Source organism: Indicator indicator, chromosome Z, assembly GCF_027791375.1.
Source record: "Indicator indicator isolate 239-I01 chromosome Z, UM_Iind_1.1, whole genome shotgun sequence".
NCBI lineage: Eukaryota > Metazoa > Chordata > Aves > Piciformes > Indicatoridae > Indicator > Indicator indicator.
Genome location: NC_072053.1, coordinates 35,614,289 through 35,633,867, shown reverse-complemented (window position 1 = coordinate 35,633,867; position 19,579 = coordinate 35,614,289). Strand labels below are relative to the sequence as shown.

At 41.7% G+C, this 19,579-nt stretch overlaps 1 protein-coding gene across 1 annotated transcript; it reads left to right on the top strand.

Moving 5' to 3' along the window:
• Positions 1-1,691: 1,691 nt before the first annotated feature.
• Positions 1,692-18,791, top strand: HEXB (hexosaminidase subunit beta). Its single transcript, XM_054397431.1, has 14 exons — positions 1,692-1,984; positions 2,095-2,252; positions 4,765-4,830; positions 5,539-5,585; positions 5,796-5,906; positions 9,535-9,636; positions 10,918-11,047; positions 12,693-12,873; positions 13,881-13,967; positions 14,310-14,382; positions 14,868-15,042; positions 15,811-15,901; positions 16,234-16,338; positions 18,705-18,791. The coding sequence occupies exons 1-14, from the start codon at positions 1,692-1,694 to the stop codon at positions 18,766-18,768; spliced, it is 1,683 nt and encodes a 560-aa protein (XP_054253406.1). The 3' UTR covers positions 18,769-18,791.
• Positions 18,792-19,579: the final 788 nt, after the last annotated feature.

Sequence of the window (19,579 nt, the reverse complement as noted above, 5' to 3'; positions counted from 1 at the left end):
TCACACCAGGCAAAGGAAAAGGTCTATATAGCAGGCAGCCTGAAGCTCTGCTACAGCTTGAACAGTAAAGTCTAATTGCCTCCAAGAGGGTCAGGGAAGACTCCACTGCCATTTCCATGTATCTCACAGCATATTTGGGGGCTGGAGGGGAGATGTGCAAGTGCTATATGTTGCGTGTCTGTTCAGTATCAAGTATTAGAGAATTGCTTTTTACTTATAGCTGTGGATAGCCTGTATCGAACAGCTTTCATCAAGCCTTCATGCTCCAGTTTTATGGATGGGCAGAGTGAATGACAAAATTGGGTCATTTTTGATTCACTCCCCTCAGGTGCAGATCACAGTCTAAATAAGCCTGGGATAAACCCAACCTTTCCTCATCCTGACATTTATTCCCCCTCTTTCCAGTGTACCATCACTGTTTTTTTAACAGGCAAGACTAGATCAGCTCCCTGCACCTGCTGTGTGTTCAATCATATAAACCTGTGTGATTTGGAGCAGTTCTGGGGACACCTGGCAGCTGGGACTCAGCTCCTCTTAAACTGATGCCCAGCCCTGCAGTGATTCACTCAATGTCTCCCTGTGTCTCCCTTTGGACAGCAGCAAGAGCTGCTCTTCCAAACCTGAAAAGTGACTGTGGTACTGTGACATAGGCTTACAGAGGAGAACAAACCCTACTTGAAGGAGAAGGGTTTTCCCCATAGCAATTCCACAGCGAGGTGTCTGTTGCTAATTTCCAAACTGACAGAATCTTCATTATGGAGATGCTCTTATTTTTATGTTTTTAAACTTAAGAGTGTAGTCTGTAACCTGGAGCGCGTGACTAGAGTTAACATTCCAGGCAACGAAGATCACCGAGGGAGCCGTGGCTGGCCAGCTCCTTAGGTTACAAGGGCAGATGTCAGCTCCTTCATAACCACGGCTTTAACGAGTGCAGCAGCTGAAGCACCTGACAGTGTTTGCATAAACCATTCGATTAGAAGTGGTTTAAAGCCTGACAGCCTCCCCACTGTGACTTCCAGCTTCCCAGTGCTTGATTTGCCTTCCGAACACTTTGCAACAACTTCCCAAAGTTCGTACTGGGGGTCTGTGAAAACACCTAGTCTGGTTGGTTAAGGCTTGGTATACTTCACTGCACCTCTGACTTCTACTTACTCACAACACAGTTTATAACGCAATCTGCAGAAAATCTGTTAAAAACTAATTCTGCTGAGGCTGAAATTGTTTTGTAGCACTACAAGAGATGCGTTAGTTTTAACCCTTATAAAAACGTAAAGTTAAGTGAAGACGTTTCGATGTAGAAATTAAATCGCGCAAAATTTTTGACCCAGCAACGATCCCTCTTATTCCAGCAGCTTCCCGCATAAGACCGCGCGGGGCCATCTGAAGGAGCAAACCCCGCCAAAAGACCACCCTTCCGCGGCGACGCAAATCCCTCCCCCTCCCCGGCCCCCCTTTCGTTGCGGCCCATCCGCTGTAGTCGTTGAGGGGCCACTAGGGAGACGGAGAAGGCGGTGCCGAGAGCGGGGAGGCGGTGCCGGGAGCGGGCGGACCGACTGTTGCTGAGGCGCGCTCCTGAGCACCGCCCCTGTCATCCCCGTGATGGCGGAGGCGGAGCCGGAGCCGGAGCCGGAGCCGGGCTGCTCTTGGAGCGGCTGGCCGGGGAGTGAGGGGGTGGTCGCAGTCGCTGCGCCATGGGCAAAGCCATGGGGCTGGTTGGGCTGCTGCTGGGACTCTTCCTCGTTCCCGCTGTGCTGGTGAGCACCAGCCTTCGCCATGGAGCCCTGCGGATTGAGCCCGAGCCGGAGCTGGCCGAGTGGGAGCCGGTCTCAGACACCGTCCCAGAGGACTCGCTGTGGCCCCTGCCGCAGTGGCTCCGCACGTCCCGCCGCCAGCTGCAGCTGGCCCCCGGCCGCTTCCAGCTGGTGCTTGGCACCGGCTCCTCAGCGGCGCCGGCCTGCGGTCTGTTGCAGGATGCCTTCCGCAGGTGAGAGGCGGCGGGCCCGGGGCTGCGGGGGTTGCGCGGGCGGCAGTCCTGTGGCGGGATGGGTTACCTCAGCTCCCCTCCCCGCTCCCGGTGTCTTGCTTCCCCGGCAGGTACTACGATTACATGTTCGGGCACTCCGACCGGCGGAAGCACGGCCACAGGCCGCTCGGCGCCAGAGCGGAGCCCGAACTGTTGCAGCTGCAGGTGGTGGTCGAGTCTCTGGACCCCGGCTGTCAGGGGTACCCGCACCTCGGCTCCAGCGAGGCCTGTGAGTACCGCGCACAGCAGCTCACCGCGTTCCTCTTTCGTTCCGGGGCTTAACAGCATCGTTAGCGCATGTTTTCCAGTCATGTGACCAACTTAAAAGTCAACAAATTATTTTTTATTAAGGAACTGAGCATCATAAGCTCGCTGAGGCACAGCAGTGCCAAGCGGAAGATAATACTTAATGCTCTTGGAAATCTCAGCCTACAGTGAATCGTGCAGCTGGTTGGAAGTATAGCCTACGGTTTGTGCAGTTTAGGTAGCAATTGACTAATTTATCTGCTGGTGCCCTTTCTAGTAGCTGTCATTACAAATCAGCAGCATCATGCCCTGCTGTCTCCAGAGCATGCCTGGGGTATGGTGAGATCTTTGCATAGGCAATAGATCATCCATTCTTTCATGCCAGGTGTTGAGTTAAGGTTGGCTTTGCTTATTCATTTGCTCTCTCTGGAAATAACTATATCTGAACTCAAACTGAACTTTATTGGCTTATGTACATGGTATTTCTGGTTTTGCAGGAAAAACAGAACCCTTGCTATTCATCTTGCAGCGTTATGAATCCACTTTCTATCACTAGATAACATGGAAAGATTTTAAAATGTGATGATTATATTTGATTTATTCTGATATGCTTCTTTAGTTCTGTGACTGAAATCCAGAGTGGAGAAGTACTCTAAAATAAGTTCTAATAACCAGAGAAGTTTCTTAGTAGAAATATAAAGGAGTGCTGCTTTTTGTCTGGACAGATTAGCACAGATTTCAGTTCATGTGGTTCTGTCTTGAGATAATCTTCTGTACTAGGCAAGGCAGTTGTTTAGTGTATCCAGGATACAGATCCTTAGAAAAAGATCCTTTTTAATCTCAAAGCCTACATCTGCAGCAGGATTAATTCCACCTGACTTGTGATAGAATGTACTGATTTTGCATTTACTCAGTCTTTTTGTACAGTTAGCCAAACAGTGCAATTTTTGTGCGCAAGTTTATTGTACACTTCAGCGTAAATGCAGTGTAACAGAGGAATTGCTAGTGCTTTAGAATTTTTTGTGACACAGTCAGATTATTGTACTGATGTATTACTAGTTGAACTTTGAACTGGTTTGTGAACTTCAGATTTTAACCACAGCTGTTTTTCTTCTTTTGTCAAGGAATCTGTCAGATCATGTGATTTTTAGGTTGCACTCTTCAGAACAGTCAGGAGTTTATCCTTGTGCTGTAAAGAGGAGCTTCCAGTTACAAAAAACAAAAAAACACAAAAAAACAAACAAACAAAAAAAAAAAACCAAAAAAAAGGGAGTTTTCCTCCTATATTAAGATGAACTCTCCAGACTTTAGCAAGATTTTGATTTTTTTGTTTTAACAGGGCAACTTCTTCAGGGAGTAAATGCTGCAATACACAGTTATTTGTCACTTGCTGGATTCAGCAGTCTGGCTCCTATCCTTAATAGATACAGTGTGGTTCAGTCAGTAACTGTCCTGCAGCAAGAGAGCTGGATGTATAATCAAAGTACAAGTTATCTGTCCTTCTGCCTGTTGGCTTCCTGCCTGCTTGTGTAAAAGGTTCTAAACAGCCATGCAAATTTGTTGTGCAATTGTTTAAGGTATGGTATATATTCAGAAGAAAAAGTCTGCTGTCTTGGAAGGAAATCCCTGACTAAACTACAGTTTACCACAGAAAGACCCATGAAGACTGCAGTACTCTTCTAAGTTCTCTTTATCACACAGAAAAAGTATATGCAATCCATGCTTAGGCTAAAATGGAAGCTTGAGATACTTTCTCCATGTCCCTGGATGGCTTTTCTCTGGTAGTTTAGACAGATGTTTGAACAGTATAACTTATAGCCAACTGCTCTTTCATACTGAGGCAGATCCAATAAAGCCTTGTACAGCAATTTTTCTCTCTGCTGTTTCAAATGTGTGACACAGGTCAGTTTATTATTGCTTTGATGCTTAAAGAGTAATCCAGATTTATAGTTAGTGTATTTTTTTATATTAAAAATGTTAACATTTTAAAGATACTTGTTTCTCTACTAAAATGTACTGAATTACTTTAAATGGAAAAACCCCTTTGTAATTAGACCTTTATAGTGAACACTTAATATTACTAATTAACATGCTCTATTGTTAAAAAAAAAAATGTAAGGCTTTTGCAGCTAGGTCTGGGTTATTTACCCAGGCCTTATCACTTTTGTTTTAAATGCAGAAATAATCATATGATATATTTTAAATCAGTTGAGTTAAACTTGGTTGAAATTCTGGTCCGTGTGCAGTGTTTAAAACTGCCATTATTAAGCAGAATATTTGTTTTCTCATCCTGCTGGTTAACTGTTGACTCTGACTAGCAGCCTGCATTATTTTAGGAGCTATATGAAAAATGGCTATATGGTATCACTGTTGAAAACAGCATCATTTAAAATTGAAAAAAAAAAAAAAAACAAAAGGGAGATGTGGCAATTGAAGAGTCTTTTACTGTCCTCTGAATCTGTGCTTGAGGAATGTTTTGGGTTTTTTTCCATTAGATCATTTAACTGTAACTGAACCTGTGGCTGTACTGAAAGCAGATGAGGTGTGGGGTGCTTTAAGAGGTAAGATGACACTTTTCTTCTAGAATGTTTTTTTCTGGCCTAATACAAACTCCATGGCAAACTAAGAACCAGCTGACCTTGCCTTCATTCAGGCCTTCATGGGAAGTAACCTTGGGCTTAGAGGCCGGAAGGATACACAGATGTGTGTTGGTCAGCCTCTCAGCATCTCAAAGTCAGTGGCAGCCACACTCTTAAGTGCTGAAAAGCTCTCTAATCTCCAGTGTGAACAAATTATTCTCTGACTGCACCTGATAACTGAACATGCTGAACACATTATTAATAAGACTGTAATGCTGAAGTTTCAGTTTACTGTTGTTACTGGAATGCTAGTCTAAATTTGCAGATTTTTAATGCTGAATTGGAAACTTTATCAGTTCCAGAAGTGCCATTAATAAATGTATAGTAACATCAGAAATTCCTGCCTTCATCTCAATCACTTCCATGCTATTGAAGGATTAATTTGGTACAGCTGAGCTGTAATGCTAATATTAAGTATTTGTCTATAAGGGAGAGGTAGAATGGTCTCTCTTTAGAATTTCTTTAACTGTAGTGTTTGAGCAATTAAGTAATCTCCTGAAAAGGAAGACACTCAGCATTTTTTCTAGCTGTGTGAATGCCTGTAAGTAGTTAAGGTCCTGTTTTTATCTAAAACTTTAAGGACAAGTACTGGGTTATACTGCATGTACCCTTTCTTGGAATTTTTTCCAGGTTTGGAAACTTTCAGCCAGTTGGTTCATGAGGATGACTATGGAAGTGTAAGTAAAACTACCAGCTGAAAGTAGAATCCTTTTAATGGGCAATCACATTCTGTAACAGGTGCTCTTCTAGAAACGGCAGATCTACTACTTTCATTAAGTATTTTTTCTGATAATTGTAAAGCTGTTAACAAACTGAAAATAAGTATTTCCTCTCTGAGGTGGTAAATATAAAATCAGAATTCTAATTCTTAAATTTTATTTTTATAGTTTCTTGTCAATGAATCTGAAATTGATGACTTCCCAAGATTTGCTCACAGAGGAATCTTACTAGACACTTCAAGGCATTATTTACCATTGAAATCAATCCTTACGAATCTGGTAAGTGGCCAGTTTTGTATCACTAATTATTAAGGCTTTTCACTGTTGTCTTTTGCACCCTCTAGTATGTAGCACCTGGAGCTGATGTGGAAGAAGAAATCATCTCCTCTGGCTGACTTTAAAAGGACAAGCTAAACTTTGCTAGGTGAAGATCAGAACATACAGCAGAAAGAGATTGAGTGGGCTTATGCAGTAATTAGTGAGCCTGTAAAGGAGGCTGAGATTTGTGGTACTTTTGAGTTTTCTGTGTTTTCTGTTGCCTAAACCAGATCATGTATTTCTTGGAAGCATGTTCTTAGACATCCGACCATCACCAAGCAATACATTGGAGACCTTGCAAGTCGTAGCTTCAGTGACAGTGGCTGCAGGAAAATTCCAGTCTTTACAATAACCAGGCTTTGGTAATCCTTTCTTAGGCTGGTGACAGCAAGCCAGTAATTAAGTAGTACAGAGTAAAGGGGGAAACTGGGAGTGTTGATTGGAAGCTACTGATTTCTTTCACTGTGTCCCTTCAAAAAGAAAAAAAAACAAACCCACAAACAAAACCCCAACCCAAACAGAACAAAAGTGTGCAAACGGAATTTTCTCTGAAAAGCTTAAGCATACTATGAATTGTGCAATCCCACCCTGGTGGGGGAAGGTGATGAACAAGTGCACTATTTGTTCCACCACTGTGCCTGCTTGGATCCGAGCTAACCTAATAAAAATCAGCAGTAATCCCTTTGCTGACGTGATCATTAGATGCTTAAGGCAGCAGTTCAAGTACAGTTCTTGTTTGCATCCACCTGCTGCTGTACTGTGCTTTCAGGGAGGGCATTTGTCCTTGAGGAAGGAACACCTGAAGAGGTGAAGGATAGGAGATACAGTTTTCTATGTGGAAAGATGGTATTTGATAAAATGCATGAAGACATACATTAATTAAAGCTTTTGATGTCCAATGTTTCTGACCACTTTTCTGAAAGATAATAAAAAGCATTTTTATAAATATATTAATGCTAAAAAGAGGGGCAAGAAGAACCTCCACTCTTTTTTGGACTTGGAGTGGAATATTGTAACTAAAGGTGAGGAAAAGGCAGAGGTACTAAATACCTTCTTTGCCTCAATTTTCAACAGTAAGACAGGAGGTCTTCAGGACAACTGGCCTCCTGAACTGGTAGATGGGGTCAGGGAACAATATAGTCCCCCCATAATCTATGAGAAAGCAGTAAGAGCCACTTGGATCCTCACAAGTCAATGGGACTGGATGGGATCCATCCTAGGGCACTGAGACAACTGTCAGATGAGCTGGCCAAGCCACTCTCCATCATTTACCACCAGTTCTGGCTCACTGGAGAGGTCCCAGATGGGTGGAACTTGGCCAATGTGATGCCCATCCACAAGAAGTGCCAGATGGAGGAACTTGGGAACTACAGACCTGTCAGCCTGAGCTCAGTGCCAGGCAAGATGATGGAGCAGATCATCTTGGGGGCAATCACTACGCACCTGCAGGATGGCCAAGGGATCAGGTCCAGCCAACATGGATTTAGGAGGGGCAGGTTCTGCCTGACCAACCTGATCTCCTTCTATGACCAGGTGACCTGCCTGGTGGATGTGGGGCAGGCTGTGGATGTATCTACCTGGACTTCAGCAAGGCCTTTGACACTGTCCACCATGGCAAACTCCTGGCCAAGCTGTCAGCCCATGGCTTGGACAGGAGCACTCTGCGCTGGGTTAGGAACTGGCTCGAGGGCTGAGCCCAGAGAGTGGTGGTGAATGGTGCCACATCCAGCTGGCAGCCTGTCACTAGTGGTGTCCCCCAGGGATCAGTGTTGGGCCCCATCCTGTTCAATATCTTTATTGATGATCTGGATGAAGAGATAGAGTCCACCATTAGTAAGTTTGCAGATGACACCAAGCTGGGAGCAGCTGTTGATCTGTTGAAGGGTAGGAGGGCTCTGCAGAGGGACCTTGACAGGCTGGACAGATGGGCAGAGTCCAACATGATGACATTCAACAAGTCCAAGTGCCAAGTGCTGCACTTTGGCCACAACAACCCCATGCAGAGCTACAGGCTGGTGTCGGAGAGGCTGGAGAGCAGCCAGACAGAAAGGGACCTGGGGGCACTGGTTGACAGTAGGCTGAACATGAGCCAGCAGTGTGCCCAGGTGGCCGAGAAGGCCAATGGCATCCTGGCCTGTGTCAGAAATAGTGTGGCCAGCAGGAGCAGGGAAGTCGTTCTGCCCTGTACTCAGCACTGGTTAGATCACACCTTGAGTACTGTGTCCGGTTCTGGGCTCCTCCATTTAAGAAGGACATTGAGATACTTGAACGTGTCCAGAGAAGGGCAAGGAGGCTGGTGAGAGGTCTTGAGCACAAGCCCCATGAGGAGAGGTTGAGGGAGCTGGGGTTGTTTAGCCTGGAGAAGAGGAGGCTCAGGGGAGACCTTGTTGCTCTTTACAACTACCTTAAAGGAGGTTGTAGACAGGTAACCAGTGGCAGAACAAGAGGACACAGTCTCAAGCTGCACCAATGGAAGTTTAGGCTTGAGGTGAGGAGAAAGTTCTTCACAGAAAGAGTAATTGGCCAGTGGAATGGGCTGGCCAGGGAGGTGGTGGAGTCACTGTCCCTGGAGGTGTTCAAAAAAAGATTGGATGTGGCACTTGGAGCCATGGTTTAGTTGTCAGGAGGTGTTAGGTATTAGGTAATGGGTTGGACTTGATGATCTCCGAGGTCTTTTCTAACCTGGTTGATTCTGTAATAAAACAGATGAGATAATTTGGAGGAATGGACAGGGCATAAAATCTTCCTTTGGATTTGGTGTTGTTTGTTTAAATAGAAGTTACTGAAAAAAGGAGGAGGAAGGAATGGAAATGTATTGTGGCAAGGGTTTGGAAGCAACCGTGTTGCTAATACTTAGTCATGAACAATGTGAAGAACAATTGTTCTGTCTGCCCACAGCAGAGGACACTTCCCAGTGGCTCTAACAAACGTGCATAACTCAGAGTATGTGTGTAACTGTCCATGTAGAGTCATAGTTTTAAAATAGGTGTGCTAACATTTGTCTTGATGATCTTCAGTAAAAGAGAAGTACTCCCTAAAATGACTGAAAACGTAAGGGGAACACTAGCTTCTGTGGGGAAGATTCACAGCTTACTTTGTATGCGTTTGAAATGGGTTCTGCAGAAGACAATAGCAAGTATGGATATGCTAAATTGTAGGAAACTATAATGCTGTTCAGTTTCTGAGTTCAAAGTATTTGGGTAGAAAAGTGTAAGCTTTTCTGCGAGTTGAAATAGCTGATGGTGCATAGAGAATTGCCTAGATATATTCTGAAGTGGAAAAAACTAATCAGCGTTCATAGCAGTTCCCTTTCTACCAGTCACTGTAGAACAATCAGATTGAGAGCTTGTTTGCAAGACTGTTGAAAATAGATGACAGAGGAATGGAGCAATGGCATAAACAAGCTGCTGTGTTTTGGTGTATACCCCAGGATTCAGTGAAACATGCTTTTTTCCTTGGTGTTTTTGGTTGGTTGGTTTTCAGTCATTGCATTAGGCATGCAGGATGTACTGAGACGAGACTGCTTTTTTGACAGGTTTTCTGTGAGACTAAAGTTCATAACTAAACTGTGTTGCATTATTTGTTACAGGATGCCATGGCTTTTAACAAGTTCAATGTTCTCCACTGGCATATAGTAGATGATCAGTCGTTCCCTTACCAGAGTATTTATTTTCCGGAGTTAAGTGACAAGGTGAGTAAGCATTGTAGGAGCAGAGTGGGAGGGCAGAAATCTGGCATATATTTCATGAAATAAAATGCAGACCCTACCAACAGTTGAATCCAACTGCCTTGGCTGATTGCAAACCAGTACCAGAGGACCAGGAACCAGCAAGTCTACATTTGGGATCCCACCTGTGGACCATGTTTAAGTCTCTTTGGTGGGCGCATAGTAAATGACCTTCCTAGGTCTTCTGTGTAGACTTGCTGGTGACAGTGATCCTCAGCATTTTGCAGGCCCTCAAGCAGTAATGGTGTACAAGGAACCAATTATAGTGAACAATGCTTGGATTTCTCTTGGTTGGTTTATTTGTTTAATTGGTAGACTTCTTGCCTCTCAAACAAATGCAAGAGTTTCCTGTTTACTCTTGGTTTGGAACTACTACCACTTTTGCCTTATCTGAGATCTGGTTACAGAATACAATGTCTATAAGAGGCCCAGACGTGAGAGGTTGTTTTCTAAAACAAATACAGTGCAATGTGTCTCTATTTCCTGATTCATGAGGCTCTTGCTTAGTCTTGGTACAACAGTAGCTGTATCACCCATGAATAATTAAGTAGACTGAGCCTAAGCACAAGATTTGTGATGATGTTTTAAACTGCTTGCTAGAATCTTACCCTCATGAAAACTAGGTAGGCAGTGCTTGAGCAGATGCCATGAGGATTTTTTTTTGACTAAAAGATCATAGATGTTACATGGTGCAGTCAGATTATTTTTTGCTAGCTATGTCTGTCTATGGAGTTCTGTCCTTTTCCCCACTGGCAGGCCCTGATGCTAAATTTGGCATTGTATCAGAGCTGCTGGGCAGAGGTGTTGGAGCAGGATGCCATTTGTTGTGACTTGGCAGGTTTTTTTCCATTACTCTTGCACATCATGGGACAAAGGCCCTGTGCTTCAGAATTAATGATGCAGAGGTGTTTCTATACAGAACTGAAAAATGAATTTTGCAAAAATTGTGTTTTTCAACAATCTGATGAGTAGAAGGTACCTCTTCTTTTTCTTTCAGTAATTGTGAGCTAAGGAGGAAAGCATAGTCTTCTCAAGTTATTTACCTTGCTGCAGCAAAATGGGTTAATTTTTGTTTCCCCCACCCCAGATAGTCAATGGAAAAGCTCTGTCAATGTTATAAAGGGAAAAAAAAAAGCCCAGCTTGTAAAACTGCTCTCCAGTCTAAATTGTAAGACTTCATTCTCAATTTTGTGAGCTGCTGGTGTAATGCTTTGTAAACTGTCTCTAAATGTGAATATTTTACAGGGAGCATACTCCTATAACCACATCTATACACCTGCTGACGTCCGTCTGGTGATTGAGTATGCCCGGTTAAGAGGCATTAGAGTTATCCCAGAGTTTGATACCCCAGGACATACAGAGTCTTGGGGAAAAGGTATGTCTAGGAAAGTATTAATGGTTAAAAGTATGGTACATAGGGTTCAGCAAACAAAAACTTGTTAAAAAGCAGCTGTTAGAGTGCTTTGAAAGGTCCTTGTTAAGAGGTGAGTGAGTGGCAGACTCAGTGATGGTCATGACCTTTACATGATAGATGAACTGAACAGAGAAGGTGGACACTTCCTGTGCTGGGTAAGCATGTGCAGGTACAGACTAGACTTCATGTTGTTACCACCCTGTGTAGTATTCCTGAGTTCAGAGTAATAGGGCAGTGGGTAGAAGTAGTGAGTTGCTGCCTCTGGATTAACTACTTTGGTAAGGTTCTTCCAAAGTGGCTGATGTTTCTGACTATTAGTGAAGTGGTAATCTGCCAATGTACAATGCACAATAACTGGATGCTTCTTCACTTTCTTCTTGGCAGAGAGTGGGTGAATCCTGAGAGCAGTGTGTTTGCAAGTATTCAAAGACCAGGGAACCTTGTGCCTTAATTCAAGGTGCACCGACTGTGACTTCACTGCAGTTAACATAAGGTGGCTTTGGCCAAACTGAAAATAATGAAGGTTTTTGTAGTACTTCAGAGTTCTAGTTGTAGGGTGAGTTTGTACTAATCCTTTGGAGATGTGGACATGATGTTGGAAGCTGCCTCGGACTCTTTCTCACTAATTTAAAATGAGGAGGAAAGAAGCATGGTGAAAACTAAACCTGCTAAACACTCTTACTGAGTCCTTCATCTCATGTGGTCTTTGCTGCTATGAAGCACCAGTCTTGCCTGGTGATATGTGAGGTTTTTACATTCATATTAAAAGCAAGCTGATAGCTCTTTGTATTAAAGCTATTTTAAATGCGATGCAGAAGGACTAGTCCTGGCTTTGCCTATGAACTGGAGTAGCTGTGCTTTGTTTACATTGGAATTCAAGATACTGGAGAGAAGTCTTAAGGCATGCAAAGAGAATAAAGCAATCTATCACTAGGGCCCTGTGTGGGGAAAATATGCTTGAAGTAGGAAAACACATAGGCAAGAAGGTGCTGCTGCTGCAACCACAGGTTACAAAATAAACTGGACTTAGGAATCCCCAGACTACATACAGTAACTTTTTCCTTCAGATACGTTGGCTCAAGAACCAGTACTCAGTTTTGATCTCTGTCTATCTTTTCTTTCTTGTGTAGAAGAAAATTCCTAGCAGACTGAGGTAGGACATGTCTTGAGCCATATACCTGCCATGTACTTAGGTGTTAACAAAGATTAATAGAAAGAGAAAAGAGGCCTCTGGAGCACGCTAATTATGTTTGGCTTCCTTTTAATTGGCTTCCTTCCTAAATGCATTAAAGCATTTTTCATTCAAGTAGTCATCCAGCAGCTGTTTTTCAGATACAGTGAAATGTTCTATGCATTAGGATGTGTTAAATCACAAATCTGAAAGTCAGTCTTGATTTCCAGTTCCAGGGTTCTTCGACCTTGGGCAAGTTCACAGAATCACAGAAGTTGTTTTATTTCATCCTGTCTCTATTTGATTATACATAGAATAGGTGAGCACTTAAGTCAGGAATATGGAACCTTTTTAATATGGGTAACTGCCTCTTCCTGGTAGCAAAGTTAGCATACCAAAGTGGAACTGAATATCCTCTATTAATTGTTTCATTAGGTCAAAAAGATCTTCTCACCCCTTGTTACAATGGACAACAGCCAACTGGGTCCTTTGGACCTGTAAATCCCATTTTGAATACAACTTATGACTTCATGACTCAGTTCTTCAAAGAGATCAGCAGTGTGTTTCCAGATGCATACATTCATTTGGGAGGAGATGAAGTGAACTTCGATTGTTGGTACGGTGACAGTTCAAATAAAATAGCTAGTGCCTCTGAAACTTGACTAAATCCATCAGTTATGGAATACGGTTGCATGAGACAGTTTTCATTGCTTAAACTCAAGATCTCCACTTCTCTATTTACAGGCAGAGAGTTTGTGTTCCTCACCAAGCAAGTCATATTGTGCAGAATTTTGCTTTGACTAGTAGTGTCAAAAATGTTCCAGTACTCTAAAGAATTTCTGTATGAAAATCAACCTGCCAGGAAGGAGATGTAGCATGGCAGAAAAGTTCTATATAAAATAACTGACATTTAAATACTTTGTGTTAAAGGAAAGCAGTTATTTCCAAGGAAGTCTGACCATCAGAAAATCTGCTGAAATTAACTGTTATGGTACTTACTCTTGTGTGCTTGCATTAAAAGTATGGGTTGTGTTAATAGAGTTCATCAGGTGGTTTTGGATTTTGAATATTTTGGAGTCTCTTTGCTGGAGGAACTAAATTTGCAGCAGAACTAATTGGATGAGTATTAACTGATCTAGTCGGTATGTGTTCTCTTGAAATATTAAATGTGAACATGCAGGACTTGCTTTAATTTTTAAAAGAATTTCTGGTGCATGCTTTATCTCAGATGTGTTGGTTACTTTTGGCATATTTTCCCAAGTTCTACATCTCACTCCTGCGGATCCCCTGGTACCGTGGCTGCTTAGTTTCCAGACCTGCTGGCAACCTTCACACAAAGTCACAGGGAAGCCAGGAGCTCTTAGGAGCTTAATGCAGCCTGCCAGAGACTGCTTCAGAACAGGAATTCCAGTAGTTTTACCAGAGAAGTTTGACTCTGCTTTATTTCAGATGAGGATGAAACTGTTTCAGTATAGCTAAATCACTTAGCCTGCTGCTTCTGTTCTGTGGTGCGTTCCAGGCTATTGTGTGTCCAAGGCATCAGCTACTGTGCTCTGCATAGAAGGAAGTGGTTGGGAAATCAGGTTTAAAACAATTTTTCTTTTCTTTTTAATTTTCTTTAAGGAAATCTAACCCTGAGGTGAAAGAGTTCATGAAGAAGGAAGGATTTGGCACTGACTATAAGAAACTGGAATCTCACTATATTCAAAAGTATGCTGTTTTTTTTAATTCTTGCTTAGCATTTCACAGACACTAATTGAGGGTGTTGCTGACGTGCAGATACTGAAGATGATTTAGGTTAGCCTATATTGGTTTCAAAAATTACTATGCATTGGGAACTACCCATTTTCTTTTAGCACAATGAATGTAAAGTTCAGAGCTTTAAAACGTGGGACACAACAAGGATATGTTAGTCTAGTTCTGTGCACACACTGCATTTGGTACCTTTAAGTATCTGCTGTAACATCAGATATGTTAGGGTAGAAAATGTTGCTACTTTGTATGCCTGTACTGATTGAAGTTCACGAACATGATACCATTTCTAAATTCTAGGATTTTGGATATAGTTTCCTCCTATAACAAAGGATACATCGTCTGGCAGGAAGTGTTTGATAACAACGCACAGGTAAGATAAGAAAATAATAAGATACTCTTGCATAACAGCACCGATATTGTGGGAGGCTTCAGATGTAGACTATTAAGGAGTTAATGGTTTTGAGGAGAAACATTTTGGAAGCTCTCTTTTGTCTTCTCCCGCATCCCCCAGTCTAAAACTGATTAGCTCTTTGCTGTTTTAAACAGGGTTCACACTAGAGTGAAACCTAAGTTATACCACAGACAGTTAATGCCCTAAAGGTGCATCAGGTCTAGTAACACCAGATGCTGTCAAGTAGATGCTAGTCAAGTAACTGATGTGTGTAGGAACCCTCTTAGGGCATTAACTGTCAGTAGTATGATCTAGGCTTAATTCTAGCGTGAACTGTTTAAAGCCAGCAAAGACCTAATCAGCTTCCAAAATGTTCCTCCTCAATACAAAATATCACTCTCCCGGTTTTGAAATGCATCATTCTTTTTTCCCTGTAACATTAACATTCTGAATTTTTTTTTTAGCTGAAACCAGACACAGTAGTTGAAGTGTGGATGGGAAACAACTATGCTCATGAACTGAGCAGTGTTACAGGAGCTGGGTTCACTGCTATCCTGGCAGCTCCCTGGTACTTAGACTACATTAGTTACGGGCAAGACTGGAAGAAATACTACAGTGTTGAGCCACTCAACTTCCCTGGTATGTTACTTTTTTTTTTATATGCATGTTCTGTGCATGGAAGTCTTTTCATAGTAAGGTCTAAATGGAAAGAAGTAAGGTTATTTAGAGTGGTCATATAGTCACTATGATCAGATATGCTGTTATCAAAGGACTTTCAGTTTCTCACAGGGAAAAGTTCAGGCATTTGGTACTGGTGCATGTGTGGACAGATGCTAGACTAGGTGGATAGATGCATCATCCTTTATGGGCTGAGTTGTGCGAAGTGGCTGTTAGCAGACAGGCATTGAATTCGTATGTTAACAAGCTTCTAGAATATTAGACTCTTCCAGAAAAAGACATGTTTCCTCCCTCTGGTTAAAGCCGATACAAACATCTTGTATGCTCTGCTTAGAGCTTCATTTTGGGCAAGGTAGCTCTCAGACCCTATTAAGGAGAAGAACATCTGACTTCTGTAGCTTTTTCAGGGAATGTTCTGTATTTGATAGAATGAAGAGCTTCAACGAGGACTGCAATATCTAAAGAACGTTGGAACTCGAAGGAATGTCCTCAGAGGATTAAAATTAAAATTCTTTCTGACAGAGACAGGAAACGGGTTCTCTGGGCAAATGGCCTGGTGGTTCTCACATTCCGTAAAAACCACCAAAACACTAAGTTAGTGCTGAGTACAGGTGTTTTCTATGAGAAAGTAATTGAAAAGCAGTCCTCTCTGAGTATTGGAAAGTGGAACTTTGATATGTGCAAGTCTTCTGGACAAATATAAATTCTAATTTTCTGCTTTGAATTCAGGATCTGAAGAACAGAAAAAACTCTTAATAGGTGGAGAAGCCTGCCTGTGGGGAGAATTTGTGGATGCAACTAACCTCACACCAAGATTATGGTATGAACTGCTTCATCTTTGGATTTTAGAAAGGCAGCCACAAGAAGCACTGATTTATGTAGCAGAACTGTATGTTAGTGGTAACAGTGCTCTGTACTGAACTTGAGCAGCTATAAAAATGTATGGTTCTGGATAGAACACCTGGTATTAAACTTTAATCTAGTCTTGGTTATAGAATCATAGAATTGTTAGCGTTAGAAAGGACCTCAAGAATCATCTAGTTCCAACTCTCCTGCATTGGGCAGGGACATCTCACACTAGATCAGGTTGCTTAGAGCCACATCCAGCCTGGATAGACTATACCTGCTCTAAAACTCAGTTTGTCTTTACAGGCCTAGAGCAAGTGCTGTAGGGGAAAGACTTTGGAGCAGTAGGAGCGTGACCGACTTGCAAGATGCCTATGAAAGGCTGTCCAACCATCGATGCCGCATGCTCCGGTAAGATAAACAGCTACAGTGAAGCCTTACAGCCAATGGAGTTCAAGCACAGGCCTAAACTACTGGTCTGGGAATGTACTGGAAATGAAGGGAGGGGAACTAGCAGTCTGATCTGACCATGTAAATGTTACCCCATGTGGTTTTTGTGTACTCAGAAGAGGAAGAACAGATGTATTAATATGTTAAAAGTTCTAGACAGTTTTCCAACAAGTACCTTCAGAGCTCATTGACTTTCTTCAGTGAAGTATTAGAACTCATCTATACCTGTCTTTCATCAAAAAACAACACCATTATTTACTTACTTAAGTCAAAATAGGTATGTGGGATGAGTACACAGACAGGAGAAAAGGGTTTGGGTTTGAATTCAAAAGGGTATGTGGGATGAGTACACAGACAGGAGAAAAAGCAGACTTTCAGAAAAAAATATTTATAATAAATCCGTAACAAAATCTATTAAAGACATGCAGCAGGAAATCAGGTGAAACTCTTTTCATGGTAAGTGAGCTTGAGTGAGCTATTCTCTCAGGTAATGCCTTAGTGTAAAGACTGAAAGGAGTGGCCAAGGAGCCCTTGATGAATTAATTATATTTATGGCTACTGTAAAAAAAAAAATCAGTTTATAACATCATCTTCTCTGCAGTTCTTTCCTTAAAACTATCGAGACAAATTACTCTAGTTTTAAAAGTACACAGTCAGTGAGCCTTTTAGGTTTGCCTAAATGCTGCTGCAAAGTTGGACTGCAGCAGGAACACAAAATGCCATGTAATTTCCCTACAAAAAATGTATGACAAATCATTGAAAATCCCAATGTCAAGAAATATTTCAATAAATCAGCTTTTATAAAGAGCAAGATACAACGACATTACCATTAGCTCTCAAAACTCAAAGCAGGTTGCCCACGTGTCAGTAGATGCCTCAGCAGGATTCTGCTGGAATCACTAACTCTTGAGCTTACTGTCCTGGTTTCAGCTAGGACAGGGTTAATTTTCTTCACAAGAAGCTGTGAAAGCCACACCCAGGACGGGTAGCTGAACCAGCCTGTGAGGTATTCCATATAAAATGTTGTGCCTGCTATATAATGGGGCATGGGGGCTAGTACTGTATTCTTTATTACTATTGTTTCTATAAGATAATTTGTCCTCTGCATTGTTCTGTTACTCTCCTGGGATTTTGCATTTTGCTCCCAACTCCCCTTTTCCATCCTACCAGCTGGTCAGCTGTGGTGCTCAGTTGTGACTGGGCTTAAAATCATGACAAGTATGAACTAGCTTTTTAACAGGTTAAGAGTGACTGAAAGACTTATAAGGTTTGACTTGCTGGTTTATTTCAAGCTGGCTTTAAATAAAGCTATAGGAAAATAGTTATGTGTAAATTGTATTATCTCAGCCATGAGAAAAATAGATACATTAAGGAGTTAACATGTTAAAAACAAGATTGAAGTACTCTAAAAAATTTTAACAGCTAGATCAGGGTCACTGGAAGAATGAAGTAGGCTTTACCCTAGTGCTGAGGCCACTGTTGGTGAAATAGTACTATGAAAGCAGAAGCTGTTACTCACATCTGAAGCAAGCCTCCTGCAGAAGGATACAGCAACCCAAATTGCAGAGGAATAGTGGTGAAAGAAGGCAAATGAACAGGTGGGCATATATTCCAGAGACCTAGACAACCACCTGGTCCCTTACCAAGAGCAAGTCTTGCTTAAGGGTAAGAAGTAGTTCATCTGAGCTATTTAATTATGCATTTTTTCACTGCAGCTCATAAGTGCAATCTAAATACTTCTCTGTGTGTATTAATATATAATATCCTACAATCACTGTAGCAATGTTGTCTAGCTTTTAAATATTCAAGAAGCAAAAGAAAAATTTACTACAGCTGATTTAACATCTTTTTATACTGTCTTACTGCATCAAAATCTAAAGGTTTTTTTTATTTCTTTATAAAGTCACATAAGAACAGATTAATTTGTTAGTGTAGCTGGAAAAGGTCCAGTTTACTAAAACCGGCTCCCCAAACAATGAAAGAGAGGTGGAGTTGCACGCAAAGGAAACACGAGTTGAGGCAAGTGTGCAAATGTCAACTGATTTATATTTTCATGCTCTTATGACTTCTTTTTACTAAAAGCAATAGATTCTGCAGAATATCAAGACAACTAGCCTCTGAATTTAAGCTTTTCAATCTGTTTTCTAATACTCTGATTTATCTGATAGAAACAATACAATCAGTTGTAGAATAGTGCTGTTCTTCACACCTTAACTAGGCCACTGTTCTTTCTTTACACAAAGATTAAAATAGTGCCAGTATTTTTCTTCCTGTCTACACAGCCAGCCAGTTTGATTGTAATCATATATTCTTCTTTATTTTAACAGCCGTGGCATAGCAGCTGAACCTGTGTTTGTTGGATATTGTGCCCATGAAGCAAGAGGGCAGTAACTGCTGCAAAGACTTCTAGTCAACAATCTGAAGTGCCTCTGGGGTATGAACATGCAGTTTGACATTTGAACCAAAGTTACTTGACATTCTTTTTGGACATTCACTAGAAATGGGGATTCTTCACTGTAAAATCTTGAAACTTGATGGCACAGTTACTAAATCCAATTTCCTTACATTTTGATGTTGAAGGAAAATAAAGACACTTTTTAAATAGAGAACTATCTGTTTATTTCAAAGCATCTTTTCATTTGCTACTCTACTATGTAACCAGGTAACTGCCAATCAGAATGGAGTTGTAAATCAATGTAAATCAGAACAGAGCTTAAACCACTCATTCTTAAAGGACAAAAAGAAAATCCTCCTCAACACACTCTTTCATGTATTTTTTGTTGTTGTTTTTTGTTTTGTTTTGCTTTTTTTAAGATCTTAAGTCAATTTGCAGAAGCATCCTCTCCATTTACTTGCTTAAAAGCAAACTCAGAAGGTATACCTAGACTTCAACTCTGGTTTAAATTAGTTTCTAACAATACAGGAACTAATACTTAGTTGTAGTTAATGCTTATTAACCATATTCTTTTATTCATCTGAAAACAAAGCAAGATACGGACTGCCACAACTGTAAAGTTACTTCACTTAAACTTCACAGACGTTACTTCCTAAAGAAACTGGTCTTACGGCACATTAAGGTGCATTTAGTGCTTATTTTTATGAAGAGGATTTGCATCACTTCTCATTACAGATACCTCTAAGAGAAGAATTTGCAAAGCATCACACTGTGCCTGCATCTCCGGTTCCCCTACCTTGCAACTAC

Bases quoted from the DNA above. Each gene is read 5' to 3' on its own strand.
- HEXB (XM_054397431.1), top strand. From the start codon at position 1,692: ATGGGCAAAGCCATGGGGCTGGTTGGGCTGCTGCTGGGACTCTTCCTC. The intron at 14,383-14,867 runs GTAAGATAAGAA...TTTTTTTTTTAG, and splicing joins TGTTTGATAACAACGCACAG to CTGAAACCAGACACAGTAGT. The intron at 15,043-15,810 runs GTATGTTACTTT...CTTTGAATTCAG, and splicing joins TGAGCCACTCAACTTCCCTG to GATCTGAAGAACAGAAAAAA.